The sequence below is a fragment of the Atractosteus spatula genome, chromosome 19, assembly GCF_055471065.1.
Source record: "Atractosteus spatula isolate fAtrSpa1 chromosome 19, fAtrSpa1.hap1, whole genome shotgun sequence".
Taxonomy (NCBI): Eukaryota; Metazoa; Chordata; class Actinopteri; order Semionotiformes; family Lepisosteidae; genus Atractosteus; species Atractosteus spatula.
The window spans coordinates 8752873-8765012 of record NC_142724.1 but is presented as its reverse complement, the minus strand read 5'-3'; the positions used below and the strand labels follow the sequence as shown (position 1 = coordinate 8765012).

The 12140-nt window shown below is 38.8% G+C and overlaps 1 protein-coding gene across 2 annotated transcripts; it reads left to right on the top strand.

Annotated features, from left to right (window-relative positions):
• Window positions 1-6724: 6724 nt before the first annotated feature.
• adtrp1 (androgen dependent TFPI regulating protein 1) lies at window positions 6725-11269 on the top strand. 2 transcript variants are annotated; one of them, XM_088937376.1, is made up of 6 exons: window positions 6725-6908; window positions 7336-7458; window positions 8389-8490; window positions 8926-9041; window positions 9689-9840; window positions 10188-11269. In XM_088937376.1, exons 1-6 carry the CDS (start codon window positions 6744-6746, stop codon window positions 10208-10210), a joined length of 681 nt encoding a protein of 226 aa, XP_088793502.1. In that variant the 5' UTR covers window positions 6725-6743; the 3' UTR covers window positions 10211-11269. The 2 variants fall into 2 exon arrangements, with proteins under 2 accessions (XP_088793502.1, XP_088793503.1); XM_088937377.1 differs by having other exon boundaries at window positions 6734-6908; window positions 8926-8978.
• Window positions 11270-12140: the final 871 nt, after the last annotated feature.

Below are 12140 nucleotides of genomic sequence, written 5' to 3'. Positions count from 1 at the left end.
ATGGGGCTGTTGGGATGCAAGCAAAAGCCAATATTTCCATGTGTCTACAGAGACAGAAAGACAGTATCACTCTCTCTGCTGCTTTACTTCTGTTTTGTTTCTTTGTTGTTTCTTTCTTTGTCTTTCTTTTTTTTCTTTTTAGGGGAACTGTTGCTTGTATGACGAGAAATACCCTGTCACATCCTTTATGCAAATCAGTGTAAAACCAGAGGAGATGCTGTAGAGAGGATGAGAGAGAGAGATAGTGAGAGAGAGAGAGAGAGGAGGAGTGATGCGTGCAATGCTACTTTCAGACAAAGGCGTTTAGATCAGAAGTTGATATAAAAGAGAGCATTGCTCTGTTGAGAGGGAGAGAAAGAGACAGGGGAAAGAAAAGGGTGCACAAGGAGTGATATACAGGGAAAGAGGGTTGAGAGGGGGCAGGTGGACTGAGAGAGTGAGAGTGATTTATAAGGCAGAGAAGCAGAACAGAAAGAAACACACTACTGAAAGGGGAAGTAAGCAGGCACACAGTCTTACCTTTAACTGCACATTGCATGCAGCCTTGCAAGCACACTGTGCTGCTGTCTTGTGGCAGTGCTTGACTCTTTGCTCCAGATTGCACACTCGCGCGCGCACACACTCAGAGAACAGGGGTGCATGTGAGCACGTGTGGGCGTGTGCATTAGTGGGGGCGGACTGGTTGCGTTCCTTTTTTTTTCCGTTTCTTCTCAAAAATGTTGCACCTCTAAAAAACCCAGCACTGGGGAGTGGGAGGGAAAGCAGATGAAACACCGCGATGGTCTTTAACCTGTGGTCCACAGAAACCAGGCTGCACAAGTGTAACGAGCTGTGCCAGCCTCAGATTTTAATTAGGCTCAGTGGGTGGAAGGCCCAGCTGGCTTTTCTGACAGCCTCCCCCCCACCTGCTCCTGACTCGCCTGGTGATCCCTGAGCCCGAGCCCAGACTGGGGGAGGAGTGTGGGCTGATGGGGGCGGCTGCAGCCTGTAGCACACTCTAGGAGCAGATTAGGTGGTGGATGTTTGTGGGGGTGGGGTGGGGGTGTTGTAAATGATTCCTTTTTTTTCTTCCATTTCACTTTATTTTTTCTGCCTCGTGCTAGCTACTGCTGTTCTGCGTGGGTGTAGACAAGGGGACATGTTTAGGACTGTACAGAATGTCCCAGAAAAAAAAAAAGAAATCAAACATTACATCAATCTAAACCAATTAATAAATTAGAATAAATAAACAATTATGATCTGGCCAAAACATTACCAGAACACAGAGAAGAGTAAGCTGATAAAAGAAGAGGCAGGCTGGAGGAATGGAAAAAATCCAGTATGTTTCATATTTATTGAGGACTATAAGTGCTGGTGATTCAGTTTAGGACATTCAAATGTCTCCATTGCACAGAAAAGCTTTCACTGTCTTGATGTGCATATAGTCAGGGCTCTTATGACGCGAGAAGTTAAGAAGAACAATCAGAAATTATTCATTGTTACCTCTTGGACACTGAACAATGTAAGATAAAAGTGATATGTACCAAAATAAAAACACAAGACATTTGATTCAATGTGTGTTACATTAGATTACTTCCCAGAACCAATGTAATGTGTTCTCAATCAGTAGTCAATACTACTGGGCAGTAGGAACTGACACTGGATAGTAGGAATTGGGAACTGTGTTGGAAAAGTAATGCCTACTTACAAAATTTTAAAATAAGATCCAGGTTCAGGGACCAGAGCAATAAAAGTATTTGAGAGCCGTGCAGTCCAGACATCTCTGTTTTGAGTCTGGGCTATGTGACAGTGGGTCTTCTGTTGGATAGGTTGAGCTGCTCATGTGTATCTTCAGGCTGGAACCTGTCAGACAATAGTGCTACTGTGTTACTGCTGACTGTCGCATCACTCCTCCAGTGTTAACTGTTTTGTAAAGCATTGTCTGACACAAACTGTTTAAAATGGGGAGTGACTCAGGCAATTGTGCATTTTGGAGGAGCATGTACAACAGTCCTCATGTCTCTGCTTTATACTGTAGGTCGTAATAGCAAGCCAAGCTCATTAACATCAGTGAATTTCAGATTGTAGAGGTAGAAAAAAAGAAAAAAAATATTTAAATTCCACATGTCAAAAAAGAAAACATAAATTTAAAATATAGTATTCCAAAACAGCAGGAGAATGGATGAAGCTAGGTGACATGACCTCGCATCTTCAATAAATTCTGAAAGGCTACATAAGAATTATTAATTTCACCCAGTGTCATGGTGAAAATTACAAAATATTTTTTTACAGAATCTCCTCGTTTATTAAAGCAAATCAGGGTATGTTCCCTCACTCTGTCACAAGATTTTCTAAGAACTATAAGATTGTGAGGTAAATTGGCTCTAGGGTTCAGTATAAATGCTCTGTGTCTCATACATTTCAGACTAGATCTGGGCAGTTTAATGTGACAGCTTATGAAGGGATTTGAAGGATTTCTGAGATTTAAAGTGCTGCAGTCATCTGATTTTTTTTTTCATTTTATTTTCAGCTTTGCTTCGCGACGATGTTCATGATGTGTTTTATGAGCCTCTATACCAGCTTGTAATATTAAAGACATTGAAAAAGTAAACAACACGTCCTTAAGGTTTCTGAGGGAACTATTGAGTAAAACAGAGGATGTCTTAAGAGGAAGGGAGAGGAAAGGAAGTTGTCATTCTTTCCCCTTCTCTCTTTCATTTCTGTCCCTCCCAATTTCTCTGGTGTTCAGCTAATGGCACCATGATAGAAGTCTGTTGTTTCTATGTTCTCTGCCATAAATGACAGGATATTGGAATTCACTCAGCTTTCACCTCCATCTTATGTACAAGCTTACACATAACGTCTCAGTTCTGAAACTGGCAGTAACTTGGTAATGCCCCCCTTTATGACAGAACAGGCATTGCCCATGTGTGATGGTTGAAATACAGTTAGTTTAAGAATGCTTCTGTTTCATTCCTGTCTCCAGATCTGAAATTCAGTTCAGTATCTTCATTTGGCATCCGCTACTGTTCCCTGTACAGCCTGAATGGCGCAGTTACAAGCACAGCAAAGTCAACTTGGTTAAACAATGTATTAAACTAGCAAATGAAATGTAATTCCAAATATAAGTACAATTTGTACTATTTGCTAAAACATTTCACAAACTGTGAATATAACTGGCTGCTAATAACAAACATGTTTGTGCAACTGGAAACTACATTTTTATTAACGCAATCTGTGCTTCAGGGGGAAAAAAAATACATTCACAAAGTTATAATGGGGCGTTTTGCCTGAAAACAAATTCCCATACAGATTAACGTTTTTTGATTTGCAGAACACAAGGCCCACAATCTTTTCCCATTTCACAGTCATCATCACATCATCACCTCACTTTTAATAACCACTTATCCAATTCAGGGTCACGGTGATCCTATTCCAGGAAGCATTGGGAGCAAGGTAGGACACACACACTAGTCTATCACAGGGCACACACAGACACAAATGCTCATATCGGGGGCCAATTCTATAGATGCCAGTTAATCTACCAGCATGTCTTTGGACTGTGGGAAGAAACTGGAGCCCCCAGAGGAAACCCACACAAAGATGGGGTGAACATGGTGAGCAACTCCACACAGATGGCACCCCAGGAAAAGACTCCAGTGCTGCAGTGCTGTGCAGCAGCAATACAAACCACTGTGTCTCCCTAATGACACTGTCTGTCTCAAATTAATGTATTTTTGTATACGTTTTTTTTTCCTTTTGTAAACTCTCTTCACTGATAGTGTGCTTGACAAAGTAAATGACAACTTTGCATAACTAAGTTGTGATCTAAAGACATATTTATGAGTAATATGTGAATTAGTATTGGTGTACAGTATGTTAATCCCGGCTCCGTTGAAAAGGCGCAGTGAGAACTACCCTGATCGAAAGCTGGGGCTGTTGCAGTGTGGAGATGTAGGATGCTGGTGTTCAGCCCTTCACGCTTGCTGCGATGACGGCATCTCTCTCCAGAAGCTGGGATGCAGCACTTCCAAAAGCCCTGGTGCACTGAGAGCAACAGTTAAAAGGCACTTCATCCAGAGCAACTGCAGTGAACCTGCCTTTCAAAAGGAAACATTTTGTAACCTTCACGCTTGTGTGCCTATTCTGTTTAAGCCCCATTTACAAGTAGAACAATTCTTGCCTATGGATGTTTATACAGTAGGAAGCTAACTAATCATTCACTAAGAGCAGTTATGTGGGATTCTACTTTGAATTACACAGGCATGGTATTTAACTCTTTGATAGTCCCTGCTACTAGCGTAAGAAAACTTTCATTTTCCAATTCAGTGAATTACAGGACTGCTGCGATGTTGTCATTCACATCTCAGTTATGTGATTATATGTGTGACTGCAATTCGAATTAATTTTAAATGTGTTTACAGTACAATACCGTCTACCACCTTCAAACCCCCTACACATTAAAATATGTTACAGAAAAGACAAACATTACAAATTTTACACTGATAAAATACAACTACACAGGCAGTTTCTTTTTGTAGCACCAGAAACAAATTATATTGCTGCAGGAGTCAACATTCTGTGAATGTTTGATTATTCAATTTATTTTCAGTCCTTATTTTTTATGATAAGTATGAATTCTAAATGAATGTTAGAAATGTTTCTCCACAAATTTACAGTTTTGCAAAATTAAATAATAAAGAAGTAATATCTAACATACAGTCTTTTGTAATCCATAAGTCAATTTGAAATAAGGTATGCTCACCAGTAGGCAAATTTCATTTCTTGTACACAATACTGATTTTTATCATATGGTAATTATCATTGTCATATACTCACTTCACCTATGGGTCAATACACCATGGATAATGGATAAGTAAATCAACCTCCTGCACAAATAATTCCAACCATTAGTTAACAGTATGAGTAAACTAATAGTTTTAATATTACTTTTACTGATGCACTCCTCAGCATTTTTGTTACCAAGGCAACTGAGGGCTTTTACCCTTTAGCAGTTTAAATGGCAAGGCTTGTGTTGGCATGGCAACTGGAGACTACTCTCCTCACTGGGAATATTCAGCTGAATTTTGGCTCAAGCCCATGGTGAAGTTTCTGTAAATGGCTGTGCAAATGGCTCCAGCATTCCAACACAAAAGGAAGCAGCAATATGCAAGTGTATTACGAGACAAGAGAGCAAGCTGAGCATGAAGGGGCCAGTGCAGTACCGGGGAAGCAGGTGTTGAAGAAATACCAGGCTGCTGTTGTATGTGGAGTTGGTGGACCAGTAGGTGGAACTCTTTTCTTCCGAACTAAAACAAATCAATGGTGACTGGAGAAACTGCTGTAGGAGGTGCAGATGAGAGATAAAATCAAGTTCCTGACTACTTCGTCATTTCAGATAGGTCTCACAGCACTATTTGTAAGATTAGAGGTGTTAACTCTGGCGTCCTGGCTAAATTCATTGCAGAGAACCCACAGGTCTTTGTCAGACCCACGGAGCTTGCCACAGAATCTAGATTCTCATTCTCATTCTCTCTGAGCCCCTGCAAGAGGTAGTAGATATCAGGTTCTTATCATAAACTATTGGCCGTTCTACTAGCTATCATCTCTGCCGTGCATCGCCACCATCTTGATTCAGATGCTTGCCTGCCCATGGTGCAACAGCCATTTGACATCTGTTTCCCAGATTGGTGAGTGCTGCGCTTGCTGAATTGAAACTCCATCAACAAGCCAAGCTGCCTCAAATTTGCAGCTGATAACCCAATTTTGAGTGTTTCATTAACACTCAAACCTATTTCAGACGGGCATCTCACGGGTCTCTGTAATAATGCTATTGCCATACAACACAATCAGCTGTTCGATGAAAACAGCAAACAACGCAAACTGCTTGAAGGTTTCATTCCAATAAGGATTTGGGGATATAATCAGATAGATTTAGTTTTTAAATGAAACAATAGCCATACAGTACCTCTAACCAAAACTGTAACCGTAACACTTCTAAAACTAAGATATACTACTAAGAACGCTTCGACATGTGTGTTTTGTTGATCTAAAAATAACGAGTTGTGAATCCTGTTAGAACATCTTATGTAGACTCTAAGGAGGTATTACAGAGGCTATTGAAAACCTTATTCAAAGGGCTTAACCAATAATTCTTACAAATTCTTTCTAAACTGCTAACATCTATTGCATAGCAACCGTAATTCCGTCGCTAAACCGTAGTATTCACGGCAATAGACCTTGCTTGAAAACCTTCAAGGATGTGCGCAATTTTGTACTTATTGATTCTAAAAGTGAAATAGAAGGATGTTTGCAAATTTACTTGCATATTTGTTTGCTGAAATCCACTCTAAACGGATACTTGACGTGCTATTGTAATACGGTCCACAAATCCTGTAGTAAAAGTACGATAAGGATACACGGTCTACTAATGGAATTATATGTCCTTAACACGTGCACAACCCTTTCCTAAATGTGAGGTTGCAAAAATCTTAAAGCACAAACTCCACCCACCCCTAAGCACTGCACATTCAACAGGGGACATACATGATAATATCTTGGTGAATACATCGCCTTTGTCTTTTTTAAACAGGTGAAATATTTTATTTTAAGTTTTATTTTAAGCAAAAATAATTATTTGCGGTTAATATACACTTATATTGAGATATATGGCTTATTTTATTACCGCGTTGTGCATTTACCCAAAGAATTACGTATATTCTACCCTCTGAAACAATTGGTACATCTCACACGGAAGTAGAGAAATGGCAGCTTCAGTGAACTTGAATTGTCACCGGCTCATTCATTTTTGCATTTTTGGGTGGTATATTTTCACCCTGTGGCACAACTGCTCCTTGGAGATATCAAAAAGACACCCAGGAGCAAGGTCTTACGGAGGTCGATGGAAGTACCTGACATTTATAAATCTTGTAAGTTAAGTTGCATAGATGACATACTAGTGACGTTGTAGCACAATTTATCTTGTTGGATCATTTTAAGAAAGCACGGGTGCATTTACACTTCAATCGTTACTCAGTCACATCGGTGTCAGTGAAGTTTCTGGAAACTTTGTCGCTGTTGAATAACAGCAAACAGCAATACTTTTGCAAACAATATTGGGTGGTAACATTGCGTCATCGTAACTAAAGCGATTCTAACATTTTAAAGATGCATTGCAATACGTATTTATATAGCTAAATTGTGTGGTATTGAACATTTTAAAAGTGTATAAAAAAGTAATAATAAACGTGGATGGTGTTGAAAATGGCGTTTTAAACGCATTTATTGTTAGTATTGCGTGTAATGTATGCTTAGCATTGAACTGTATCGAGCAACGGAAAATCTTTTCTCCTGCAGGTTATGCAAACTGTGTTCTTCGGGCTCTGCTTTGTGATTGACGTGGCCCGTGCGGGTACTTCCTCCTTCGTCACCCGTTTGAGAGACGCCGTCTTCACCGTGTTGGTGTTTCCCGTGGGCACGGTGAGCACCAGTGGTCCTTATCGCGTCTCTTCTCGAGCGATTGAGAGAGAAACTGATAAGCCTCTACGTTTCCACTTTATTTTGCACGTTAAAAAAATAGAAACGTTGAAAATGCGTGGGAAATAACGACCCTTCGTCTTCTCACAGTCAATAATGGAAAAAAAAGAATCATCCATTCTTTTTTCTGTAACTGCTAGCAACAATGCAGGGTTGCTGTAAGAAAGTGGGGGTGAGGCAGGTTACAGATGTACACACATTCAGAGATGCAGAGATACGAGTTTCAATAGCCAGGAAGTCTTTGGGTTTGGGGAGGAAACTGGAATACTGGAGCAAAACCCACACATTGCACAATTCCACTCTCGTAACCTGCGCCCAAGAGCTGTGAGGCAGTGTTAACCACCACTGGGCCACACAAAAAAGAACAGTTGTGTGTGTGTTTGTGTAAATAATTCACACCCTTTTGGGTGAATCAGGTTTATTTTCAGTGTTTTCTGTGCTCAGCTATATATAGGTTTATATTCTATACATTTATTTCTGTATTCAAATGTTTCAGATGGCCTTCCTCTTGAGTTCTCTCGTGTGAATGTAACTATTATATTTATTAACGATGCAATATATAACTAAAAACTCCTCAAAGCCATTTGGTATGTAATGGTAAATGTTGTACATTAAGACATTTCATTGTGTTGTTAGGATAAGACATTGTTAAATTACATGAAGTTCATACATTTCATTAAAACATACACATGTATTAAAGTACATAAAGGCACGAAGAATATTCCTTATAGATATTCAGTTAGGGAATTAAAATAACCACCAACTACTGTATGTTTGCCTTACTTTATAGTGTACTTCTCAGGCTGCACTCCTGACATTAAGTAACTGAACTCTTCTCTTAACTCCATCCTTCACATCTTGTACACCCTGCAGTTTGTTTTCCTGTCCTTCTGGTTGATTTACGCCTACGACCGGGAACTTGTCTACCCAAAATATCTAGACGACATCATCCCTGCCTGGCTCAACCATGCCATGGTGAGTACTGTCCTGTGAAACGCAGATCACACCGATAAACTGTGCCTGTAGCAATGCTGCTTCCTTTGGAAAACCCCTGTACAGCCCCTGTAAAAATAACAAGGTGTCGCTGCACTTACGCAGCGAGTGTAGAAGAAGAAAGAAGTCAAATGCAAGAATTTAAAAAAGAATATCTTTCGACATTGTAGTTTCTTTGAAGAACAGGACCTATAAGAAGACAGTTTGTTGTGTATTGTTTAATGACGACCTCAATGATGAAGTCTAATACGCTTCTTCTTTTATGTTTTATCACTTTGTTCCCACAATCCAGTCAGCAGCGGTTAAGAGAGCTTGGAACAGAGGTTTCAGGACTTTCATTTCATATATTCTAAGCACTGTTTAAGGTACTTAGTAAAGTAATGCTGACTAAAGGCCGTCTCTGCCCTCTCTCTACAGCACACTGTGATCCTGCCTCTGCTGCTGGTGCAGCTGTACCTGCAACCCCACCGGTATCCCAGCAAGAAGAAGGGCATTTTTGGTTTGGCTTTCTTCTCTGCCATATACCTGGCCTGGTAGTGCTATTGTTCTACACTTAAAAGGCTCAGCATTTTTTGTGTAACAGTGGAGACGTGTAGGTTAAAGTGATACTGAAGTATCTGATATTTCCTTAAATTGATATAAAAGCTAATTTAACGCAAACTGTAATACTGTATGTATCATATGTATGTATTTTTGTTGATATAATGGATCCATAAAACCACGGTTCTTATTTGATTTGCTTTCTCATTGATAATCACTCCTTGCATGATTTAACTGTTCTTGTTGTAGTATTTAAAAAGTTAGGTAGTCTAATTAGTTCAAGATCAACAGGAACATCAGAATTTTTCTTTTTGTATTTAGGCAAAAAGTTCAGTTGGGACCGAATAATCCTTCAGCCAATCTTACTTTTTTCCCTCAGCATGTTTGAGTTGTTTTGTTACCGTCACAGGACTTATTTAATTTAAGAAATGGACTTTTGAATCTCTGTATCTCTTTTGAAAACCATAAAACCATGTAATATGGCATTCTAAATGTAAATTTTGTCATTCTTAGCTCCTTGAATGAATGCTATATATTTACAGTGCACAGTACGGCTTTTTTCTTTAACAATGAAAGAAGTGCGTGTCTCTCACTCCCACCTCTCTCCCCCTCTCCGGGTTTGTCTCTGCCTGTGCTGTAGGTTGCTGTGGGTTCACCATGCCTCGGGGATCTGGGTGTACCCCATCCTTGCCCAGCTCAGCCCCGCAGGGCTGATGCTGTTCCTGGCAGGTTCCGCCCTCGCCTTGGCACCCCTGTACCTGCTGGGAGAGAGGCTCAGCCACCTGCGCTGGGGTACGTAGGGAGTAATCTGCCAGGTGCCTTGCCTTAACTCTAGTTTTCCCTGCAAGGTGGTGTCTTTTCAATCTGGAACGTTGTTACAGATTTGTTTAGTCTGTAAATGCTTGAAGACGCTTTCCTCAGCCTCAATACAGATCTGTAATGTTACACTTTGAAAGCCTGAAATACCATTGGTGTAAGAGCCCTCTCTTTCGTACGACAGTAACGACTGCCTAAAATATATTGCTGTATAATAAGTACAGTCTAATAATGAATTAGAAATAAATCACTGGTATGTGTTGCGTCCATATTTATTTTGTCCATGATAAATATCTAACTTTCATTTTTACTCTGTTTAAAAGGAAAATTCAACAAAAAGGAATAGGATTTTTCCAGCTGTGGTGTGGATTTCAATGAGACGACAGAATCTTCTTAATAATGAAGAACAGATTAATTGAATGAAGAAACTTCAATCATTCCCCTGGATGACAGAATACCTAATTGTATACTAAGGTGCAGATCTGACGGGCTTCAGTCCCTGTACAGAGAAACAAACTCGTGCATCATGTGACTGGCTTCAGAGGATTCAGAACAAAACTGTTTTACAATATTTCTTCAGTATTAGAGTTCTCAAATGAAGAGTTTCCCATCAATTTTCACATTGGCACATTGCCCATTAGTGCTACGTTACTTTGTTTCCCCTGTACATAACTGCAAAATCACAAAAGACTTTGTCGTGTTTTATCCATTATAGGGCAGAATGAAGGACAGAAATGATGGGGAAGAACAAATCACTGTGTAGGCAGTGGAACTCAAAAACAAATTAGTCATCCATGTTGTTGAAGCAGATGCCATCAAGTAAAAGCTGGATGAGGTCTTTAGATCAGTTTTGCTGCTACTAACTACACAAGCCAGATGGGAACAAATGACCCCCTCTTCTTCGTGAAATTTCTGATTTTCTTATTCATTCAAGCTGCTGGTGGGGGAAAAAAAATAAAACATAAAAATGCAGGTGATGTAATTTGTTTACAATGCACTTCTGTGGTAATCGCTAAAAAAATAGTTGTAACAGAATTCATTGTAAAGTAATGTTTTATTTTTTTAAAGACAATAACCTGTACTTCTATACAGTGGTATGTTTCTTACTTTTCTAACCCTGACGTTTGCACTACATAGGAAAATGCTTGTGTGAGAATAAATCATTCGTTTCTTACACTGTCAATGTAAACAACTGCTATCGTGCATTTCAGCTATGAAGTATAGGATCCATAAAATGTACTGTAATGGAAATTGTTTTATGTGTAAACTGCATCACATTATTTATATTTTGCATCCTTGGTATTCAAGCCTACTGTCTCCAATGTACTTTTTGTTTAAAAAACAGATATGCTATTGTCCATTGAAATACATGCTTTTAATGTAAAAATAAAACTTTATCACATAACTTTTCATATGCTTTATTGAATTACCTATTCAATAAATTCAATATTTATGTCCATTTCTTTCTCTCTATATATATAGGATGATGCCATTAAGTAATCATTCTTTTAGACTGTATTTCATGATACAAAACAAATTGTTATAAATATTATTCTTCAGAAATGAACATGCTGAACCAAGAACAGCCAAGCAGCTAATTTTTTCACTGTTACAGGAAATTATAAAAAACATTCAGATATATAGTATATTGGTGCATGCCTGGTATATAATTGTAAAAAAAAAAACTTTATTCCTTTACTCTTGAATTTTTTTTCTCATAAATACTAAGTTTCCTATTTCCATCCAAATCATTTTTTTAAAATGTTTCACTAATTGAATGTTCAGATCTAAAGGTGTGATATATATACTTAATTTTTTAATAATTTACAAAAGAAATGTCTTTATTATGTCAGATTTTCCAATGTCTAAATGATTTTTGTTCCTGGAATGTGATGTGCAGTTAGAACTGACATTCTACCTGGAAAGTTCCTGTTTAAATACTGAATTAATAAGAGAGCAGAGAAGTTGTTCTGCTCTATATAACTGTGCATATTCTCCTTTAGTGACATTTAATACAGATTAAATGTTGCTACTTTATGTAGGCTCTGCAATACTGAGCGCAGGAACTGTCCATTTCTTTATGTGTAATCTTATAAGCTTATTTAGACAAATATGAAGTATTTTGTTTATGATCTTGGCCAAAATATTAGGAACCGCTAATCAAATGATCAGATTCTTGGTGAAAGACAAAGCATGGCTTGAGTCAATACTGGGGTCCCTCGAAGAAAAGCCTGGATCAATAAATCGGTAACTCACAGGGCTAGAGCAGGGACAAA